At 41.6% G+C, this 23,373-nt stretch overlaps 4 protein-coding genes and 1 pseudogene across 4 annotated transcripts; 2 read left to right on the plus strand and 3 right to left on the minus strand.

The window, feature by feature from the left end:
* Positions 1–348: 348 nt before the first annotated feature.
* Positions 349–3,452, plus strand: LOC121053204 (RGG repeats nuclear RNA binding protein A-like). Its single transcript, XM_040524288.1, has 6 exons — positions 349–798; positions 1,060–1,465; positions 1,545–1,686; positions 2,442–2,600; positions 2,691–2,753; positions 3,056–3,452. Exons 1-6 carry the CDS (start codon positions 606–608, stop codon positions 3,242–3,244), a joined length of 1,152 nt encoding a protein of 383 aa, XP_040380222.1. The 5' UTR covers positions 349–605; the 3' UTR covers positions 3,245–3,452.
* A 2,835-nt stretch (positions 3,453–6,287) lies between these two features.
* LOC102720328 (disease resistance protein RGA2-like) lies at positions 6,288–9,091 on the minus strand. The gene is made up of 2 exons (XM_006654635.3): positions 8,719–9,091; positions 6,288–8,064 (listed from the first exon to the last, which is right to left on the minus strand). The coding sequence occupies exon 2, from the start codon at positions 7,902–7,904 to the stop codon at positions 6,372–6,374; it is 1,533 nt and encodes a 510-aa protein (XP_006654698.1). The 5' UTR covers positions 7,905–8,064; positions 8,719–9,091; the 3' UTR covers positions 6,288–6,371.
* Positions 9,092–9,330: 239 nt separating this feature from the next.
* LOC107304202 lies at positions 9,331–9,963 on the minus strand (annotated as a pseudogene).
* Positions 9,964–12,616: 2,653 nt separating this feature from the next.
* LOC102709468 (probable serine acetyltransferase 5) lies at positions 12,617–13,990 on the minus strand. Its single transcript, XM_006655455.3, has one exon. It carries the CDS (start codon positions 13,940–13,942, stop codon positions 12,986–12,988), a length of 957 nt encoding a protein of 318 aa, XP_006655518.2. The 5' UTR covers positions 13,943–13,990; the 3' UTR covers positions 12,617–12,985.
* Positions 13,991–16,015: 2,025 nt separating this feature from the next.
* On the plus strand, positions 16,016–23,021 carry LOC102709745 (probable starch synthase 4, chloroplastic/amyloplastic). The gene is made up of 16 exons (XM_040524098.1): positions 16,016–16,235; positions 16,682–16,790; positions 17,193–17,268; positions 17,370–18,315; positions 18,407–18,458; positions 18,685–18,807; positions 18,884–18,959; positions 19,047–19,231; positions 19,333–19,524; positions 19,611–19,679; positions 20,450–20,659; positions 21,094–21,219; positions 21,429–21,578; positions 22,101–22,162; positions 22,247–22,322; positions 22,396–23,021. The coding sequence occupies exons 1-16, from the start codon at positions 16,096–16,098 to the stop codon at positions 22,564–22,566; spliced, it is 2,763 nt and encodes a 920-aa protein (XP_040380032.1). The 5' UTR covers positions 16,016–16,095; the 3' UTR covers positions 22,567–23,021.
* The last annotated feature ends 352 nt before the right edge of the window (positions 23,022–23,373 follow it).

The raw sequence follows: 23,373 nt of genomic DNA on the forward strand, positions 1-23,373 counted from the left end.
TCAAAGATGAAAGGTAAAATCTAGGGACGGATAAAACGTTGGCACGAAAACCATTTGCGTGAATGTTCACGAGATAGACTGGGCTGACCTTGCTCACCCAGGTACCATCCACAGTCCAATCGTCTCCCCGTCACAGTCCGACGGCCCAATAGACCAACATACCCCCCCGATCCCGGGGCCCGGCCCATAAGGGCAGCACACTAATCCCAAGGGCCCACACAAACAGGGAAAGTCCATAACTACCCCTACATAACTCGCGTACGGAGGGCATTTCGGTAATTTCGTGCTTCGAAACGATAGCGATTGGATATGGAGTCGCCTCGCGCGGGTACGCCTAGTGAAAAAAAAAAAAGGAAGAGAGGGAGTGCGGCTAGGGTTTTATTCCTTTCCTCACAACACACTCTCCCCGCTCCCGCGTCTCTATCCTCTCGCCGCCGCCGCAGCTAGAGACCTTGTGTTCCTTCCCCTCGCATCGATCTCGGGTGGAGAGCCATGGCGATGCAGTCCGGCAGGCGAGCATCGTAGCCAGAAGGGTCAGTTCCCCAACCCAGCAGGCGAGCTTTGTAGAGTGACCTTTGCCTCGCCGACGTCGGAGACGCTCCACCATGGCGACCATGAACCAGTTTGACATCCTCGGGGGCGACGACAACGACGACCCCGCCCAGCTTCTGGCCAAGGCGGCTGTCGCGGCGCAGAAGGCTGAGGCGAAGAAACCGGCGGCGGCGGCGGCCGCCGGGAAGGGTGCGCAGCCGGCCGCGGCCAAGCTCCCCACCAAGCCGGCTCCCCCTTCACAGGCTGGTTAGTTTGGGATTGAGGCTGGGGTATTCTAGATCTGGGGTTTAGGCTGTTCGATTTTATTCCTGATAAGATATCATATCTAGGTTTCCCGTCGTTAACCAATTTAGGATATTTTAATGATTTCTGTGGAGAATATGAGTTTTTTATGCAATGGACATGGAGGCTGGACAGCTCGAAATTTTGATTTAATGTCATCATTATCTGCCACAAGACTATTTTTTTGTGGCTAAATGCTTATTCTTAATACATGTTTCATTTCAGTGAGGGAGTCGAGGGAGGGAGGTGCACCCTCACGCGGAGGATTTGGGCGAGGTGAACGTGGCCGCGGCAGAGGAGGCCGAGGCTATGGTCAAAACCGAGACTTTGGCGGCGAAGAAATGAATGGCTTCCAGGGAGGATATGGTGGTGGCGGTGGAGGATATGGTGGTGGCGGTGGTGGAAGAGCCGGAGGTGAAGAAGGCGCTCAGGACAGAGAGAGGGCTCCTCGTCCACCCTACCAGGGAGGCCGACGAGGTGGTTTTAGGGACAGTGGATATGGTGATGACTCTGAGAGGGTCCCTAGGAGGCCATATGAGCGCCATAGCGGCACTGGACGTGGCTATGAGATGAAGCGTGAGGGTTCTGGGCGTGGGAACTGGGGAACCACCACCGATGAAATTCTTGCCCAGTAAGATGCTCATTGCTTAAACTGTGTGTGTTCATATTATTCTACTATTGATAACTTATGATGTTGTTTGATTCATCAGGGAAACTGGGGAAGCCCTGAAGTTGGATGAGAAGGTCCCTGTTTCTGACAAGCAGGGTCCACTGGAGGATGCTCCACAGGCAGATGAGAACAAGGATAACAAAGATGCCACTCCGAATGAGGAAGAAAAGGAAGAGGATAAGGTATAATTCTGCTCGCTTAAATTGATATAGAATGCTGATTTTTAGATTTATACTTCTCTATATCTGGGGATAGTTCTACGCATCGATACAAGTCCTTTGAACTTGCTAATTGGTAAGCTTTGTTAACATGACTTGTTGCTGCTTTTCTTGTGACATCAGAAATGCCGTTTTTCCTTGCCTTTTTAGTTGTAGTTGGGTTGATGTGTGATTGTTCCTTTACTTGTTAGTCAGTGTGGTCCAGGAGTAATTTTTCACAATTTTTAGTTTTATGGGGGGCACAAACTTGAGATGGCTTTGTGATTTGCTTGCTTTTAGTATATATTTTTTTTGGAAATGACTAAAATTGAGAGTAGCAGTTCTTCCGAGAACTTTGAGGGTTCTCCATTTCTGGCAAACAAATGGTATCCAAGGAATCATTCAGTCATAGTGCCACATGTTTTAGTTACAATTATTTTGTAAGTTGGCCACACTATGTAGTAACAGTACTCTAAGCTGGAAACATGCTTTCTCTTTCTTTTGATTGCTTGCACTATTGCTCATCTAAGAGTAGTTTTTGAACAAAGAATTTCTGTATGCCTCTGGTCTATCAGATGCTAGAAGGCCTACTGAAACTTGTGTCTATATCTGCCCATATCTCCTTTCTTATGATTCAAATGATTGATGATATAGGAAATGCCTCTTGAAGAGTTTGAGAAATTAAGGGAGTATATCTGTCCATATCTCCTTTCTTATGATTCAAATGATTGATGATATAGGAAATGACTCTCGAAGAGTTTGAGAAATTAAGGGAGGAGAAGAGGAAGGCACTTCTCTCTTTGAAGACTGAAGAGAGGAAGGTTGAAATTGACAAGGATCTGCAGTCTATGCAACCACTTTCCAACAAGAAAGAAAATGATGAAGTTTTCATCAAACTGGTATCTTTGCTATTTGTGCCTTGTAATCCTTCCATTTTCTTAAACCAATGATAACATCGGTTGGGTGATTTTTTTTGTTTCTTGCTGTAGGGATCAGACAAGGATGCTTTGAAGAAGAAAGAAAATGCTGAACGCGAAGAGCGTGCTAAGAAGGTAGCGCATGTTCCCATCTTAGATAACTACCTCTCAAGGAAATTTTACTATTAATATTCTGGTGCAATCAACAACTGCTTGATACCATCAACCTATTTTCACTGTTTTGCCTTATGTATCGAATTCATTTCACATTTCTCTGAATTCGTTAGCTGCTGTTACAACTTCATTTGCATTTTGTTTGGTCTGGTGTTAAAGACTGTTATCTCAAAATTTGGGATTCTCCATGCATTGGTGCTTTCAATTAGAAGAAATACTTTTACCCACATTCAATTCGCTGATTGGGGTGTATTCTTTTTCAGTCTGTGAGCATCAATGAGTTTCTAAAACCAGCTGAAGGAGAGAGGTTCTATGGCAGCCGTGGTCGTGGCAGGGGCCGTGGGGATCGTGGTGGTTTCAGAGGTGGATATGGCGAGGGCCATCGCTACGCAGCCCCACCAGCTCCATTGATCAAAGACCAATCCCAATTCCCCTCCCTTGGTGGGAAATGAAATGCACGTACTGTTTTGAGTATCATGTTACGTTTGCTTTCAACTTCGAATTTTGTCTATCCGTAATCACTGTGCCCGTGCTAATCAAACAAATAATGTTGTTGCATTCGGTCAGTCCCCGATATGTCGGTCGAATTTGTATATCAGAGATGCTTTTTTACGTTTCAGAATTTTGTAGGCTGATATTGAACTCCCTTTCATTACCAGCTCATCCACCCCATCTTTGCTTATGTTTAGATTCTAAATTTTGAATTTTTAACCTTAAATTTAGAGTTTATTGAAGTTTTTTTTTCCTGCATTGGCTTTTATATAGTTAAGAATATGTATATGATAGTTTTATTCGTAAATTATTTTTTATTTGTAAATACGCCGTTCCATATAATCACCCACATTATTTCGTACGCCCTGCAAGCTTTGTGCATGGTCTGGTTCTTTGTTTATCTTGGGCGACAAATTTACTGGACAAGAACAAAAGCGTCTGAAAAATGAATTTAAAATGCATTGCTAGTAGGGTAGAAATTCCTATCTTCTACTACGTATATGTAGTACTTCGTTTTATAACGTAAGACTGGCATGTCTAGAAAGCATGAAAGCAGATGAAGTTCCCACCTGTTCATCTGCCTCCTCCTGGAGGAGAGCCCGGTGTCTGAAGGTGTCGAGGACGCAGTAGCCTCTGGACAGTTCCCTCTCTGATGGCCTTGAGCCGCCGGAGCATCCCATGGTTGGTGGCATGCCTACCTTCTCCCTCCTCGGCGACGGTGTGTTTCTGAAGAAGTAGCCGGTGCAACCTCCGTATGCCATCAGTGATCGACGGCTGGTTCCAGTTTTTGTAGACGAAGTAGGAGATGGATCTGTTTGGCGAGGTCACCGGGTATTGCAGAGAAAAGCTCCACAGTAGAGGCTATGCTCCCAAGTTCAGACAATACTATAAGTCAAAATTTCAAAATTTGAAGTTGACTTTTGGGTTTCTTCGTCGAAGTTTATTTTTTAATTTTCTTTTATATCACTAAAAATACATATATAAAATTTTTATTTAAATTATTTTTCGCCGACTTACGAGAGCATGCACATCAGTACATGACACACAGCGATCGATGCAGCGTAGGTACGATTATATATTTATATTAGTAGCAATTAGCAAGCTAGTGCATGCATGGTCAGGTCTTGGGTCTCTAGTGTAAATTTCATGGCGAAATCGGGTGACGGAGAGTCGAGTGAAGACTGAAGACTTGACCTGCAGGCGTCGTCTTTGTTTGCTCAGCAATAGGTGAGATGGAGGACCAGGCGTCGTCTTCGTTTGCTCAGCAATATGTGTAAACTGCTCCTACCTGCACGGCAGCATATCCGACATAAGCAACGGCTTATGCCAATCAAGTGTACCCCGTTTAGTTCCTAATTTTTTCCTCTAAAAACATTGCATCGAATTTTTAGACATCTAAATAAAGCATTAAATATAGATAAAAAACTAATTACACAGTTAGAGGAAAATCGTGAGATGAATCTTTTAAGCATAATTAGTCCATAATTAGACATAAATGCTACAATATCGTACATGTGCTAATGACGGATTAATTAGGCTCAAAAGATTTGTCTCGTAATTTCCAGACGAGTTATGAAATTTGTTTTTTTATTTATATCAAAAAACACTTCCGACATTCGATCAATCGTCCGATATGATATCCAAAAATTTTCTTTTCTCGGACTAAACATCCCCTGTATGGTTGGGAGCTGGCAACAATTTACCCGTGGAACAATTCATGCTCATTCATTCGTAGGCGTGACACGCCGCACGTGGTATGTACATACAGAGGTTTCAGGAGGAGATGGTGACGGTGACCGTGACGAGGGCGCCATATGCACCGAGCGAGACGACACGACTGACACAGGAGCACCGGCAGTGTTAATTTGCGGGTGGTAATGAGCTCGAAACGGATGGAGTCACCGTTAGGCTCGTCTCAGTGAATAGTAGCACAAAACGGTACTAGTACACTACCACCAAATCTGCACAGAACCATCACCAATCACGTAGCCTTCGCTTAACTGAAGTGTGATGCTGTATCTGCGTTTTATATTATAAGATATTATAATATTTATGTAGATGCTAATAATAAATACACATATCAAATATATTCACTGAACCATGAATAAATCTAGATGAGAACAAAATATTTTATAATATGAAAAATAAGGAAATATTATATTTGAGGTGAAGTTAGTCTAGTACAAACTTTGCAAGGAGAATAAAGATGAGATTTAGTTGCCGTCAGTGCCGCCAAGTGCCAATTTTTAACACAACACCCAGCCTATAACACAATGTGTTGAGAAAAATAGGGCATGAAAGAGACACCGATTTTTACGTGAAAAACCCATTGAGGAAAAAAATCGTATTCGTGGACTGCCAATAGCTACCTAAAAGATACAAAGCAAGATATATAAAGAGCAAAAAAAAAAAAAGAAACTCCCTCCGTTTTACGACGTAAGACTTTCTAGTCTTACATATATTTATATAGATGTTAATAAATATATATATATTATATACATTTATTAATTGATAAATTTAGACGTGGTTAAACAATATAAAACGTAGATAGTAGCAAAGAGTCCTAATAAAAAAAGACTATAAATCTTATGGGAAAGCTAATCCAAACATATAACACGCTGAAATTCGGATGATATAAGTAGCACAGTGTCTTTGCAAGAGGAAAGATACTCTGCAGCGTCAACCTTCAGCATCTACTCAGAAGTACACGCCACTGTGCGAGAGAATATTGGGTGCAACTACCAATCTCAAATGATACATCCATAAAGTCAAAAAAAAAAAAAAACATCAGATGTGCAACAGTATACATTTTTTATGTCTTATTGGATGCATATTTTGAGTTTGGTAGCACCGGTAGTGCTGAATTATTCCGTAGCACATTACATCGTAATCATTTCATCATTGCGCCTACATCACACGAGATTTACACTGATCTAATAAAAAATAATATCTCGAGGTACTGCTATCTCACGGTACCAAATCATTTTTCACCATTGGATCTAGCTAGCAATCCAACGATCAGAAACGATTTGATACCGTAAGTTACCGATACCTCGAGGTATATATTTTTTTGGAATGGAGCAAATCTCACATCACACAGTTTGATATGTAGCTGTAATAAGGTGGAATCCGAGATTTCCACACTAAAACTTCAAATTTCCCTCGACGTCTGACGCGTCCAAGCAGCAAATCCACCAGCGTAATCTTTGAACCATCATCCTGAGCAGGAGCTTTCTGGTAGCTATCACGCAGTAAGAAATATTTTGCAGGTTTTGGCTTCACGATCGCCCAACCGAGCTGAGGATGATCACCTGTGCCGCTAACATTCTCCTGGCAACCACAAGACACGAGGGAGTTGCATTCGTTTCTGTACTCCCTCGCGAATGCAAGAATCCTGCTCCAGAATTGGGCGCTGAAATTAGCTTTCAGTAGAGCTCCTCCAATGTGTGCACACAGGAAGCAGTCTCTTAGCACCTCTGCGATCTCCATCGCCATGGATGCCAGCTTTGGGTGCTCCTCCGGGTCTGTGCTTCCAAACGCGAGAACCTTGAAGAGATACCAGTAGGCTTCGAATGGCAGAAATTTCAGTCTCAGAGCCTGTGTGGTTCCCAGCCTGACGATCTTCTCAGATCGGCTTGTGATTATTACCTTCATCTCACGTGTCATGTGTTTTCTGTTTCTGAAAGAGGAGTATACTTTCTTGAGTGTTCTGTCATCAACATCTCCTAAGAGTTCAATGACAAGAAGGAATCTTCCATCCATGGCATCATTTCGATGCATGGTTTGACAATTTTCTCTGAAAGTTGCAACCTTTTCATCTGTCAGATCATCTCCACTGTAATACAAGATCAGAGGGAAGTGTTCACGTACTCTCTGATCACTGCAGATATGTTCAACAAATGTGCTCTTCCCAACAAGTGCAGGACCAAAAACCGGCAAAACCTGAACAATTTCAGCTGCAGGAGGACCAGTCTGCAGCAGGAAGCTGATGGCGTTCTCTCTCTCCATGTGACGGCTGAACATGCACCTATCCAGGTACAGATGCATGCTGTAAGGCTGGCGATATATCGGAGGATAGCTCATCAAGAACACAACGGATTCCTTGGTGTCACCCATGATTCTCTCGAGGCTACTGACAGTCTGATGCAAATCGTCCATGCTTCTGGCCCGAATTGGACTGTTGTCGCTGCTGTTGCTGCTATCAGAGAGACGGATACGCTTAGCTCGGTTGAATTTGGACAGAGCAAATGGTGGTCTCACCTTGTCCTCCTCGTCTCTGAATCTGAAGACGTCAAGAATGCAGTAGCCTCTGAACATCTGCTCCCTTAGCAGCTCGATCTGACGGATCATTCCATGATTCGTGAGATGTCGCTGTTCAGCTTCCTCGACGACGGTGCGGATTCTCAGGAGCAGATGATGCAGCCTCCGAAGATCATCATCGACAGAAGTTTGCTTGAAGTACCTGTCAATCATGAAGGTTATTGATCTGCTGACAAGATCACCAAGAATTGCAGATAAGAGCTCCATCAAGAACTCTTCTCTGAAGATAGTGTTCAGCGTTTTGCAAGTTTTGTTGTGGTCTTTGCTTGGACAAGAGTAACAAGACTGGCCAAATGCCATCAAATGGCAAAGTCAGTGCCGTGAGGATGGTTGGCTAAGTCAAAGTCATCAGACCAAATTTACTAATTTCCCTGTCTTTATCTTGAGATACCACATCTTTGACAAAGAGTGTGAGTTAGAGGTAAGTGTAGACTAGGTGGTTTGCACCGTGTACCTACTCCTGCATAAATATGCAAACCAATTAAGGGGTGATGGAAAAAAATCAAACAGCGTAGAATTTATGAATAAAACTTTTATATACGTATTCTTAGCGATCTAAAATCCAAGGTTAGAAAAAACCCTAAAATCAACTTCAAATTTAAGATCGAAAATTTAAATTTTAGCTTATAACTATAAACAGAAACAAAAATACAATGGTGTAAGCATTTTCAGAAAAAAAAAAAGATACAAGTCAGTCAATAGACTTCATGAGTTGTTGACTGAAAGCAACAGAATGAGCACAGAGCATAGCATCAAAGCGATTAGTGTTAGGTACTGTTCAGTGCCTGACACTGACAGCAATGCAAAAACTGAATATCCAAAGCATACACTCCGACTAAGGAAAAGATTGATACATCACTTGATACCATTGCTGCTACTACTACAACACTTTCAAAATGAACACGAATATAAAAGCCAATGTATGATTTTTATATCTTGTAGTTAAAATGTGCATCAGATGAGCGGAAGGAAAATTTATCACAACTGAAACGAGGAGCAAAAAGATTACCAAACTTCAACTCATCTACATTCAACAACATGGTGTGATTCATGAAAATTACACCACACATCGTGAAATGAAGTTATGGTAGGGTGGTATCTGGGATTTCCGTACCAAGACTTCAGAATTGCTCCGAGCCTTAGCTTTTCCACATAGCATATCTTGCACTGTTGTGTCTGGAACTTCGTCTTAAAGATAACCTTTTGGGCAAGCTTCATACATACAGAAATGTATGATAGGCTGAACTATTTGCTTGATGCTACCAGGATGGTTCATGGTAACATTATCTGGATATTCACTGCACAACGTGAGATTATCTGGGATGTACTCTCTGGTCCATGCAAGAACTCTGTACCAAAATTGAGCACTGAATTTTCTTTTTCTAGTAAGCCAGCAAAAAAGTTTGCATACATGAAACATCCCTTCATCTTGTTTGCTATCTGCATGGATGCTAGCTTTGCATGCTCTTCAGGATCTGCACTTCCAAAGATGCGCACCTTGAAGAAATACCAGAATGCTTCACATGTCAATGGTCGCAGCCTAATAGATCGCGTGGTCGCGAAAATTGAGATGTTCTCAGATTGACTTGTGATTATGATTTTAGTACCATGTGGCATGAATAATTATAAAGAGTATAATCTCGATTTCTCCTCGTCATCATACCTGGAGAGTTCAATGACAAGTAGCAATCTTTTGTGAGAAGCCTGACTCTGCTGCTTAATGATGAAATTATCTCTCGGAGTGTCTGGTGTTCTATCTTTCAGGGTTCCGCTGTAAAAGAGAATTACAGAAGTTATTGCGGATCAGGGTTTAACAAGTGTGCTCTAGAGGATTTGAACTTCCAGGTGCTTCCATCTGTAGCAAGAATTCAATGGCCTGTTCAAATACCATACACTTGCCCAAATACAAATATGCTATAAAGTTGACGATGCATAGGATGTTACTGCGCCAAAGATGCAATGAACTCCTTCATGTCAGCTATGAGGATTTCTAGCCAATGAACCATCTTCTGCGAACCGTCTACCTCCCGACCACTGAATACCACCTGTTGAGGTGTACTAGTTAGGAAACAAAGACGCCTAGCAAGATTTAATCTGGAAAATGAATGGCTCACTTGGTTCACCCTGTCATCTCTGGCCTTGTCTTGTATAGTTTGGTATCTGAAGTTATCTAGGAGGTAGCAGCCTTGGAACATCTCATCTCTGAGGATCTTGAGCTGTTGGAGCATCCCTTGGTTTCTGACGTGTCTCCTCAACAATAGTACTGATCCTCAGGCAGTTAACGTAGCCTCTGTAGGTTCTCCTCAGCAGTTGCCTGATTAGAGTTGCAGTACTTCCCAAACATGAAGGAGATGGGCATACTGATAAAGTGATAAGATAGCCAATAGCTGCAGAAGTGAACATATCCATTAACTGTGACCTGAAGATGATACTGTTCGAGCTTGATAGTTCTAGGAAGCTCTGCTACTGCTCTGGCCAGACCGCCAGAGTAAAATTCCAGCACAGGGATTAGAAAAAGATGTGTTATCACTTCTTTATATATGCTTGTGACTCAGCCAATGAAGGCGGGAATCGTTTTGCTGGCGATGAATGCTTATTCAAAGCCTATCTGTCTCGAGGAAGAAGAAAGGGACAATTTCTCTCTTACCCTGTTTCGATCTCTAACACTGATCTCTAATAATGAAATTTTTGATAAAGAATAAAATGGAACTTTAACAGCTGACTTAACACCGTTAGTACTCTCCATCTAAAAGAGAGGCAAACTGCTGATTGAGTTAAAAAATACATAGGTAAAAATGAAAATCCTAAAAAAATGAGTAAAATCAATATTAGAGATTAAAATAGGATAAGAACGAAATTGTCCCCAAAAAAAATTTTTACCGTGCTACTCCAGTTCGCCCAGGTGTACAGACGTGTGTGTTGCTCTTGACTTTCAAAGTTTCAAGCTCGAGGATAACTCCAAGTTGAACTTGTTACCATCTAAGAACATAAAAGGAGCTATACCTGTTGCCTCGCTGGTAGCCAGTCGCCGCGGCAGCACACGCCGACAGCGAAAGTTGCCGGTTGGATGCGTGCACGTCGACGAGGCCTCCGCCTCCCCTCTGAATGCTGATCACCGCAGGTAGAATGATGCAGTAAAAAGTGTGAAATGGAAGTTGGGCATCCTTTGGCGACAGCAGCAAATCAATTTGGGCCAATTCAAACTTGGCTGTCGTCGTGATCGATCAACAGTTTGGAGCACTGGCTGCTGAAGTCTGACGAGAGCCAAGCCTAGAGCAATCTGCACCTTCATCTGAATGTACCTGAAGCATGACTGAGAATATAGGCAGGGAACTCGCAATTTGGGTTAATAAGACAAAACATCAAAGTAGACTTGTAGAGCGAACGCAACCAGACTCTACGGGTGTTGAAAAGAAGGGAAGACAAATGTGATTGGGAGGGGGTGATTGTTTGGCATACCAAGGGAAAAACCAACGATACATTTGCAAATAAAAAATAATTTATTAATAAAATTTGATATACAAGTTCTTACCGATCTAAAAGCAAAATAAAGTACGATGAAAAAAATTTCAAAATCTACTCCAAATTTAAAGTTGAAAAATTCAAATTTTGGCTTATAAACATATGCAGAAGCGAAAAGATAGGGGCGGTTGGTCCAAGTTCAGAGCAAAATACTGTCATATGACTCGTATCAGTGTATGACGGATGTGACTCATCTACTTGCCACAAGTGAAATAACATATAAACATAAAGTTCTAGAATCTGTGAAGTTCTATGCTTGTTTAGAGCCAGACAAGTCATGAGAATACAGAAGATCCAATCCTTCCCTGATAGCAACCTTCCACACCAACTACTCAAGCTTATTTCACCCAAAGGCAAAATCAGCGACCTAATATGACCACTTCCTCAGCATACAACACTCAAAAAGTTCAAAACAGACAGTAGTATACCATGGGCAACTGGTAAGACAAGACCGAAGGACATAAGTACTCAAAGAAAAATGGTGCTCAACAATGACGTAAAAGCATCTTAGCTTCAGTTAATATTAAGAAAATATTTACCAAAGAAACAGAATATTTTGTGTAGGAAAAATCCCTTTCCTTTTCTCACATCCTTTGTCCTAGTTCCATATCATTTTTTTTTTCTAATTCAGGTCTTCACCAAAACAGGGCTAAATGCTTAGAGGAGGATGTCTTAAATATTATAATATTATGTTGCTAATATGTTTCCCGATATCCAAACAGGTTTATGTACGATCTTAAGAATGGTTTTTTACTTTTCAAGTAGAAGATTGTGGTCCACATTTGATCTCCAACCCCAGTGGCTTCCCAATAATGCACTTTACCACATTCACAGTCTTTAAGACGCACACACCCAAAAAGAAAAAAGAAGGATCGAAGTGGCAGAAAATACAACTAGCTCTACTAAGCAATGCCTCTTCAATTAATCCCAAATATGTCCAATTATAACTATTTGCCCAATAGATTATAGGTGAGGAGCTGAAGCATATAAAAAACAACAAATTTAAAAGTAACTACTGCAAGCATACAAGTGATTCATCACAAGAGTTACAACGCTCGACAGATCCTCAAAGGTCTTCGAATATATATTGAAATGCAATTATAAGAAATATTGACGCAAATATGACATAACCGATAAGGCTAAAAGGCTTGACTCCAAAAATATAACTGCTTGTTACAGATAGGCAAAACAAGGGGTGCTCAGCGACAGCGAAACACGACCACATGCCAAGTTTCCACATATAAATGGACATGTAAACATATGGAAAGTAATGACAATGATCTACTGCCAGATTCAACCTGCTATAAGAAAAAAAACTTATATGTGGAAGAATGCTTCCAGATACTCTCAGGAAACATATTCATCAACCCCTTTAAAAGCTTCAAACGAATCCCTATAATAAAAGCTCTTGTAAAATTTCCATTTCATTTAATTTACCTAATGTAAAGACATGACCCTGGGGATGGTGGAAAACTGTGATACCTAGACTGGATAACAACTCCACACGTTCAGATTATGAATTGTGGCACACTGATATATGTCCTAGAGTTGTATCACATAAAATGGCAGAAACATCAAATAACATCTTTACACATTAAAAAGTTAAAATCTCATTCTAGTGTGTCCTTGAAGCTTGATTCATCTAGAAAATGGTAAAATCAGGAGATAAACAACTTTATTTGGCTCATCAATCATCAGTAATCAGTACATGAGCATGGCACTAGACTAACGAAACAGCTGATGAAGTGATGATACACACTATAGTAAAGATTAGAAAAACACATCAAGTACATCAGTTTTTGGTATATCAACACCACAGATTATACAGAGGAAGGGAAATAGACCTCGGCTAGTCGCCCTTAGATAATGTAGTCTGACCATTGCCCGATAAAGGATGTGTGATCCATGGACTCCCCTGGCATGTCCTCATCCCTCTCAGCCTCACCCCGCCTCCGGCCGATCAGCCTAGCTGGATTCCCCACCGCCGTGTTCCTTGCCGGAACATCTATCAGCACCACCGACCCGGCACCAATCTTAGCCCCGGCTCCAATCTTCACGTTGCCTAGAATCGTCGCTCCAGCACCAATCAGAACCCCATCCCCAATCTTGGGGTGCCGGTCGCCGACAGCTTTCCCAGTCCCTCCCAAGGTGACGTGGTGGAGAATGGAGACGCTGTCCCCCACAACGGCGGTCTCGCCAATGACGACACCGGTGGCGTGGTCGAGGAGGATGCCCTTGCCGATGGAAGCGGCGGGGTGGATGTCGACGGCGAAGACGTCGGCGACGCGGGACTGGAGCGCGAGCGCGAGGGGGCGGCGCTGCTGCGCCCAGAGGACGTGCGACACGCGGTGCGCCTGGATGGCGAGGAACCCCTTGAAGTTGAGTAGGCACTGGGAGAAGCCGACGCAGGCCGGGTCGCGGGAGCGCGCGGCGAGGAGGTCGGCGACGACGGCGGCGCGGAGGGAGGGGTGCGCGGTGAAGGATGCGAGGAAGAGGTCGTAGAGGAGCGTGGAGAGCAGCGTCGAGGAGCAGAGCTTGTTGGCGAGGTGGAAGGAGAGGGAGCGCGGGAGGGACGGGTGGGAGAGCACGGTGGCGTAGAGGAACGACGCCAGCGCCGGCTCCGCGTCGGCGTCGCGGCGCGCCTCGGCCTTGATCTGGCTCCACACCCAGGACTCCTCGTCCTCCGACTCCGGCGGCGGGAACGCCGGCACCACCTCCACGGGGAGCGCCGGCGGAGGCGGCGAGCGCGACCGCCGGTGGTTCGACTGGCTCCCGCCGCCGTCCCCCTCGTGCGCGTGCGCCTGCCCGCCCGGCATCGCCGCGGGATCGGGTTGGTTGGCCACGCGACGCGAGGGGAGGAGGATTAGCGGCCGCTTGCGCCGGAGGCCGCACGGCGGAGGCGCGTATATAGACACTCGCTCGCGACAAGTGGAGCGCTCGCGACAGTGAGCTCAATGGGCTTTAGTTGGGCCTAGGCTTCGATTTTTTTTCTCTTTTTTTTTAATGCTGATGTAGCGTTGACATCAGCTGATGATGCAGCGTTGACATCTCGAATGAATGCCAACTTCTGCACGTAGAGTTGTAGAGAGGTTCCAGCATAGCTCTGCACCGAGATGGGATAGCGTGGCCATGAATCTGGACTGAATAGTGGTAACATACAAGCGATGCAACCTCTCCATTATGGTTTATCCACCCCTCCCCTAGAATTTGAAGGTCAACTTGGTATCTTATAGTGTATTTTGTATATCATCGTTTTAAAATAATGCTGCGTTTTTTGGATTAATAAACTCTAGGTTCAATGGACTTTACTATGCTTTATGACAAAATACGACCATAGGTTTAATTCACTCGGAGTCTCAAGCCCAATATGGATTGTCTTTACGAGAGAAACTATACACTAGCATAATCACAACTATCCTATGGATCTTATTGAAAGGTCCAGACCAACAATTTTGTATTACTGGGAAGCTATTTTTCTTTTACCGTTTAACTTCTTGTGATCAAATAAGGTATAAGTAGTACATCATGACTTATCCTATGGACAACAACAATATTTTATGTGATGCACTGGCTACAGTGTCTTTGGTATTATATCACTCCGTCATCAACAGTTGGATTTAAAACTTCGTAAAAGGTGAAGGGCGAACAAATTCATAACATGTGTAATGTTAAGTATATCCAAAAGAAATCGCTATGCTGGTAGCACAGCAAGCTAGTAGAAACTAAAATCCAAATATTAATTCGATGGGGTTCTTACACCCATAGATGATTGATGGGTTGTGTGTTTAACATTGGAGAACATCATGAAACTTTTTTTAGTTTAATTACAACAATTATCTTGTTTTCCAAACTGCTTATTGGATTATAGCCCATATTCTGTTTGAAGGAATTTCAGCCATAATAATAAAAAAATAGAGAAACATGAATGCATGTACACATTAATGTAGAGGCATTTTTTAAATAGAAGAATTTCTATGATTCATCTATACAGCTTATGAGAAACATACCTTTTTTTTTCTTTTTCTTATGCTCTATTCATATAAACCATACAGGTTTATAAGAATTAATCATTAGAAATCCAAATCGTTTGTTTTTTCTAAAATATAAGAAATAATATTGACAAACACATAATTCTAAAAATATCATCAACAAGTACGAGTTATACGAAATATCATCATATAAATTATTTTATCTAAAAAATGTTATCGTCATTAGAGTTCCGTCCGTAGTTATTTAGGTAGTGCTATAAGATGTATGCTCTATTTAGTGATACCATATGGACGAATTTATTAGACATAAATATGGGGATGACATTTCTTAAACAAAATTTACTGTACAATGACATTAAAAAAACCCGCACTCGTCAATGATATTACTTAGACATAATATCAATATTATTTCTTAGATTTTTTATTTATCAATGATATTTCTTAAATTTACGTAAACAACGAAAATGTCTGCTTAATAGAAAGAGCTCAATAAAACCACATGCTTTAGAGCTACACCTACACGAAATACAACTTTAAAGTAAATAAATGCAATTGCACTGGAAACTCGTACTGTAGCAGGCGTAGTTCCTACGGCTACGAGCGAATGCAGCGCGCCAGCTCAGACCAACCCTTCCGCCTTTCTGCGCACACTCCCCTCCCAGCTGTCACTGTCGTGCGGGCCCCACTCCCCTTCCCCCCGCCCGCGCCAACGCCGGCGGGGCCCAGCCGGCCAGACAGATAGCCTCCGTTGGTTTGTTTGGTCCTCCGCTTCCGCTTCCGCTCCACTCCGCCTTCCCCGCGCGCGGCGCACGAGACACACGCCGCCCTCCTCCACCGCCACGCCCACGCGCGCCTCCATCTCACTCCTCCACTCCGCTACTTTTTTTTTTTTTTGCCCCCCCAACCGCCGCCCACGCGAACCCCGACGCCGCCGCCCCTTCCCCCGGTAGTTTCCGCCTCCGCCTCCGACTCCGACTCCTATGGCGTGCCTGGCGGCGGCGGCGATGGCGGGGGCTGAGGCGGCCCCTCTCCTGTTCCGCCGGCTCGCCCCGGCTCCTGTCGCCGCGCGCCGCCGCCGCCTGCTGCCCGTGTCCTGCAGAGCTCGCCGCCGCAGTCTCAGGTATGTTAGTACTGGCTGGCTGCAGTTGCTACTGGTGCGGAGCATTGGGTGAGGGTTTCGGTTGTTTGGATTCGCGTTCGCTCTGCTGCGAACCGGGGGTTGGGTTACAGGGGATCGAGGAATTCTAATGCCCTCGGTGTTGCGTGCTTCGTATGTACGGAATGCTTTGATCGATCGTGGTTGGTTGATGCCGACCCACTCGAGAATCAAGCTTTGAATGCCGCTCTCCTAATCTTTGTTGGACTGGGTTCTGAAATGCTTGTTTCTCCGGTGTTCCGTCCATCTGAATTATGAAACAAACTTGTCATAGCTTATGTTCTGCGATCATGATCAAATCATCAGAAATCGACACTGTCAAAGCTCTTTATATCTGTACGTTTTGTTGTTAAGATTCATAAAATATGTCGACGAATTCTGTTAACCTAAATTTATTTTGCGAGTTGTAGGACTGCTGCAGAACTTCCTCGGAAGAGTACAAGTAATACTAAACCCAATAATGAGGTGAATATCCAGAGAGACGAAGCATCTGTTTCCACTGACAAAGAACGGCACGAGGTACCACATCACATTCTTTAGCAATTCGTACGCTTTCCAATATGATTCTTAACTTATTATTATGAGATTGATCCAGTTCCATGGTACTGTGTGTATATGGTGTGGTGTAGAATCCGTAGATTAGCTTGGTGTAAATATGTATCCCCCCCCCAAAAAAACTCTATAATCCTATTTTGCATAAATTTTCTGTGCTTTTATATTATTTTATATGAAAAATAGAAGGACACGTGATCATTAAATTAGCTAAACAATTAAATATGCAAAGACAATACATGATATTGGCAGGCATTTTCAAAAAGAAACACCATGGTTGCTGTTGTTATCACAACGTTACTATTTGCGACAATTTCATTTCTATTTTTATATGCTTTACCATTGCTTTGGGATTTTTGTGCTCAACAGAAATATGGAGACGAAAATGGCATATCAAACCTTCAATTGGAAGATTTGATACAAATGATACAGAACACTGAGAAGAGTAAGGGGTTCCTTTATTTTGGATTCTCATACAATTAAATAGCATGTATAAAAGTTGTAATCATGCACATAACACGCACTAATTTCAGCGTATTTGTTTAGATATAATGCTCCTGAATCAAGCTCGTCTTCAGGCATTAGAACATGTTGAAAAAGTTCTTAAAGAAAAAGAAGAGTTGCAGAAGAAAATAAAAAAATTGGAGATGAGACTGTCTGAAACAGATGCACAATTCAAGCTTTCCACTGAAGGGAAGTTAAGCACTGAGATTAATGATTCTCTACCAGTACTGGAGTTAGATGATATAAGGGAAGAGAATATGCTACTGAAAGATGACATACAATTTCTGAAAACAATTCTTATTGAGGTTGCTGAGACTGAGGACAGTATATTCAAATTAGAGAAGGAACGTGCTCTATTAGATGCTTCCCTTAGGGAGCTGGAGTGTAGATTTATAGATACCCAAGCAGATATATTGAAGCCTGGTCCTAGGCAGTATGATGCGTGGTGGGAGAAAGTAGAAAATTTGGGGGACTTGCTTGAGACCACAACAAACAAAGTAGAGAATGCTGCTATGGTTCTGGGACACAATCATGATTTGGAGGATAAGGTTGACAAACTAGAGGCATCATTGGCTGAAGCAAATATATCAAAGTTCTCTTGTTATTTTGTTGATTGTTTGAAGGGAAAGATAAAATCAGTAGAAGAGCGCTTCCAAGCATGTAATCGTGAAATGCATTCTCAAATTGAACAGTATGAGAATTCATTAGAGGAATTTCATGATATTCTTAGCAAACTAGTGGAGGAAACTGAGAAACGGTCACTAGAGCATTCAGCAAGTAGCACGCCTTCAGAATTGTGGAGTAGAATCTCTCTTTTAATTGATGGCTGGTTGCTTGAGAAGAGAATTTCCTACAACGATGCAAATACATTACGGGAAATGGTCTGGAAAAGGGATAGTTGCCTTCGGGAAGCATACTTGTCATGCAGAGGTATGAAAGATAGGGAAATTGTGGACAATTTTCTAAAGATGACATTGCCAGGGACTAGGTATACTTTCTCCTTTGCTAGCTGGAGTAAAGACTGTTTATAGGATGATACACTGTCTTTATATAGTTTTACAATCTATTGATTAATGCAGTGCTGGCTTGCACATCGTCCACATAGCAGCAGAGATGGCTCCTGTTGCAAAGGTGATCCTTGGTACTAATTCAACCTTTCATCACATGCATTTTGTTTCATTATTACTCTTAACACATACATTTCTAGTTACTGTATTTTGATATATGGTTCTTCTGCTAAATCTAAAGCTACTGATGTGATAGTTGACTTAATACTTTTGGAATTTGATTTGTCATTCATGCTGATAGAAATACTATAAGTTACTCTTTGTGTTTGCTTATATGCATGATTCTTTAGGTTGGTGGTTTGGCGGATGTGATATCTGGTCTTGGCAAGGCACTTCAAAAAAAGGGACACCTTGTGGAGATTATTCTTCCAAAATATGACTGCATGCAGAATGACCAAGTGAACAACCTTAAGGTAATAGTTTGTTTCTTACTGAAGTTTTTGGTTGCTTTTTTTGTTTGTTTAAGATCTCTATTTTGTTATCATGCAGGTTTTAGATGTTCAGGTACAATCCTACTTTGAAGGAAATAGGTTCAACAACAAAATATGGACTGGGACTGTTGAAGGTTTGAAACATCTCTCGGTTTGACTGTTCTGTAAATTAAGTCATAATATTGGATCTTTATTGTTCTCACTAAATTTAGCATATGCAGGCCTTCCAGTCTATTTTATTGAGCCACAGCATCCAGCAAAATTCTTTTGGAGGGCACAATACTATGGAGAACATGACGACTTTAGACGTTTTGCATACTTCAGTCGTGCAGCACTGGAATTACTTTACCAATCTCAGAAGAAAATTGACATAATCCACTGCCATGACTGGCAGACTGCCTTTGTTGTAAGTTCCATGATCACTTGGCTGAAAATGAATCTTGCTCTTGTTGGTTGATTTAGCATGTTGAAGAAATTAACTTATATGTTTTTATTTTGAATTTTCAGGCACCTCTTTATTGGGATGTATATGCAAATCTAGGTTTCAACTCAGCTAGAATTTGCTTCACCTGCCATAATTTTGAATATCAAGGAACTGCCCCTGCCCATGATTTAGCATGCTGTGGCCTTGATGTTGAGCAACTTGATAGGCCAGACAGGATGCAGGACAATTCACATGGCAGAATAAATGTTGTCAAGGTAAACTATCAAACGTGTGCAATAGATTGAATTCATATTTCACCTGTATGATGCCAACAATGTTGCTTCGGGCTAATTATTTTCAGGGTGCAATCGTGTATTCCAACATTGTTACAACTGTATCACCAACATATGCACAGGAGGTTCGCTCAGAGGTAATATTTCTTGTAAACTTTAGTTGTGCATATTTGATTGTTTACTTTTCTTTGGTATTTGGCATCAATTTTACTTTACCTTATAATGGTGAGATTCTAATGGAATTTATGCAAAATTCATGGGAAACTACTCGGCATATTTAACAAAGTATTTGCCCATTAGCACCATACTGTTTTATTACGCAGTTCATTTATTCCAGTGGCATTCCTACACTAACTGATTTAACTTGTTGTATCGTATAACATATGAAGTTGCATAAAAAACTTGAGTGCTTGATAAATCTATATATATCAGTATATCCATAGAAGGCCTCGACTAGTCCTGGACTCCTGGCATTTCCCTTATTTAATATGTCTTATTACTTCTGGTCCAAAATAAGTGCAGACTTCTAGTTCAGATTTGAACTAGAAGGCTGTACTTATTTTCAGACGGAGGGATTATACCCTTTCTATTGATAGCAGTGTTCTAAAAGTCGGTACTTTACTAGGCAGTGGATTGCCACCACGATTTGGCAGGCCTCTGCCGTGCCTTGGGGGCTCCAGTGTTCTTATACTAATGTTCTGTTGTCTTTCTTTTATGTCATATGTCTTCTAATTGCTTGGAAGTCATAGTCAAGTCGATCTTAGGCGCCTTTAGATGCTAGTTGCTAGCCTTGCTGACCATGTAGCATCTAGCGCTTTCTTGAACACTTGACTGTTAGTTCACTGTAGTAGTTTCAGTTTGTGAGTGTGTTGGCATTTTGTTATTTACAAGCTCTTGTGGTTCTCAGGGTGGACGTGGACTACAAGATTCACTCAAAGTACATTCCAGGAAATTTGTTGGGATACTTAATGGAATCGACACAGATACATGGAATCCTTCAACAGATAGACATCTCAAGGTTCAATATAATGCTAATGATCTCCAGGGAAAGGAAGCAAACAAAGCAGCTCTCAGAAAGCAGCTAAAGATGTCATCTACAAATGCTTCTCAACCACTGGTAAGATTTTTAGTCACCTCATCTACTGCTAAACTGGATACAAAATTAGATCATTTACCTGTACTTGAATTCAATAATTTCCCCCACCTGTTCAACTGCCAGTTGATTTTAGTTATCTGATTCTATTATACGGAGTATTCCATCATCTTAAATTGTGAAACATGGCTTATATAGTCTGAAACTAGTGATGGCAATGTTTTACCATGCACTGATTCTTATTTCCTGATTAGTTTAGATCATGTCATCTGATATTCATGTTATGTGTTTTCACCTCAAGTCTCAGCTATACCCTTCTGTATCAAATAGAAGTCAAAGTTTGCCTTTGTATATTGATAAAGCAGAAGTGAAATATTTACAAGGTTTATCACCTTTCACTTGTTGCATAAGTTTTGTATTAATTCAAGACTTAGCATAACTAACTTTTCCTTGAGCAGGTTGGGTGCATTACAAGGCTAGTACCTCAAAAGGGTGTACATCTCATCAGGCATGCAATATACAAAACAGCTGAGCTAGGAGGACAGTTTGTTCTTCTGGGCTCAAGTCCAGTATCACATATTCAAGTACGTTTTCTTCTGAACTATAATATGAATAGTCAACACAATCAGAATTGAATATTGAAAGGGAAAGAAAACAAACTTAATACCTAGTGAACAATCTATTTATATGGATGGAATTTGTTTTTAGTTTGAAATATAGCTACTCCTGTTGAGAATCTCTTTTTACTTATTTTTGCTATTGTGAACATGTTTGGTGGTCATTTACTTTGCAGAGAGAGTTTGAGGGTATTGCAGACCATTTTCAGAACAATAACAATATCCGACTGCTTTTGAAGTATGATGATTCTTTATCTCACTGGATTTATGCAGCATCTGACATGTTCATTGTTCCATCTATGTTTGAGCCATGTGGCCTCACTCAGGTGTGCCTTATTTACATGCATATACTATATATTCGTATTTAGTATAAATATTAGAACACTTCATTTAGCACAATTAGTAATATGTCTGTACAATTATCTTGATATATTTTTCTTGTATTCCTAGAAGTAAATATGCAATACAAGAAATATCTCTGATCATACTTCCATCTGTATCTCCTATTTGGTAGACGAATTCTTTCCTTAATTTTTGAGTTGTAAGGTAGAGGATGTTCTACCTCATAGTATGTCCAAAAACTTTTGAAAACAATTCAGCACAATTTGTAAGTAGAGTGAGAGAAAGAAAATGTGTAAGATGTTTGTCCAATCAGTCGTGGAAATTCTGTCCTTTGCCCTTGAAACCCACAGTAGAATGAATATGTCATCGGATTTGAGGAATTTCATGAAACACAAAAATACATGTGTTTTTCGAGCTTTCCATAGTTCATGAGCACAAGCTGCAATTCTGCGAAGCTGTTACTGGCTCACTTTGATGTACAATTCTGATATGTCCTGTATCCACAGATGATAGCCATGAGATATGGTTCTGTGCCAATTGTTCGAAAAACCGGTGGGTTGAATGACAGGTAAGTGATTAATCAACCGATCATTCCTCCAAATCTCTCCGTGTCAAACCAAAATGCCTCACGCATGACACAACTTCTTTGCAGTGTTTTTGACTTCGACGATGAAGCAATACCCAAAGAGCTGCGAAATGGTTTCACGTTTGTGAATGCTGATGAAAAGGTGGATGACGTTTCCGTTTCTCTTCTCTCTTGGTGGGCGCAAGCGCAACTCATGTGGGTGTTCTTTTTTACAGAGCCTAAGTGGTGCAATGGAGAGGGCGTTCAACTACTACAAGAGAAAGCCCGAGGTCTGGAAGCAGCTGGTGCAGAAGGACATGAGGATAGATTTCAGCTGGGACTCCTCAGCCTCACAGTACGAAGATATCTATCAGAGAGCAGTGGCTCGAGCCAGGGCAGCAGCATGAACACTGGCAGTTTACTGATGCCTCCGTGAGACCATGAGTCTTCCCCTGAATCTGATGCTGGCGCGGCGCTTGATGCCAATATCCTATCTGTATCTGTTCAAGCACAGTATGCACCACTACGCTGGTCATCTGGTGTGCAAACATGGCGTCATCCGCAGCTTCGATTTTTCGAATGGAAACAATATATCAGAAGACATGATCTGTCCGACTCAGGCAGGAAGCGAGATTTTCCATGCTGAGGTTATACGTGTAAGCACTCATTCTTGGCATCCATGGTCAGTGACACTGTGGACGTATATCCAGTTATACGTGATTGCTCAGTCGTGAAGTTTCACTAGCCTCGATACCGTGCCATGGAATACGATGAAATGATAAATTCTGTTATTTTTATCACTTGCAGTGTGCTTGGATATTTGTACAAAGTTATATTGCCCAGAAAACATCTTGTATTAAAACATCGTCAAAAGTAAAGAGATAGTAGAGACAAAAATCTGCTTGAAATTTTCATAGGATTTTTAATCCTCCAGAGAACGGCACAATCTATACACTCCCTCCAATTTCATAATAGATGTTTTGGACAAAACTGATACCAAACTTTTAGAACTTTGACTATAAATAATTTTTAATATTTTTTTAAGTATCTTGTTCATATCTTGTTAATATTTATATCTATAATACAATAAAATAGTGGTTAAACTTATATTTTATAAACCATGTCTCTGTACGACATGTATTATAAAATTAGAGGCGTACATGTATTATAAAATTAGAGGAACAGAAAGATTAATCATGTCTCTATACGACATG

Source organism: Oryza brachyantha, chromosome 5 (genome assembly GCF_000231095.2).
Source record: "Oryza brachyantha chromosome 5, ObraRS2, whole genome shotgun sequence".
Lineage (NCBI taxonomy): Eukaryota > Viridiplantae > Streptophyta > Magnoliopsida > Poales > Poaceae > Oryza > Oryza brachyantha.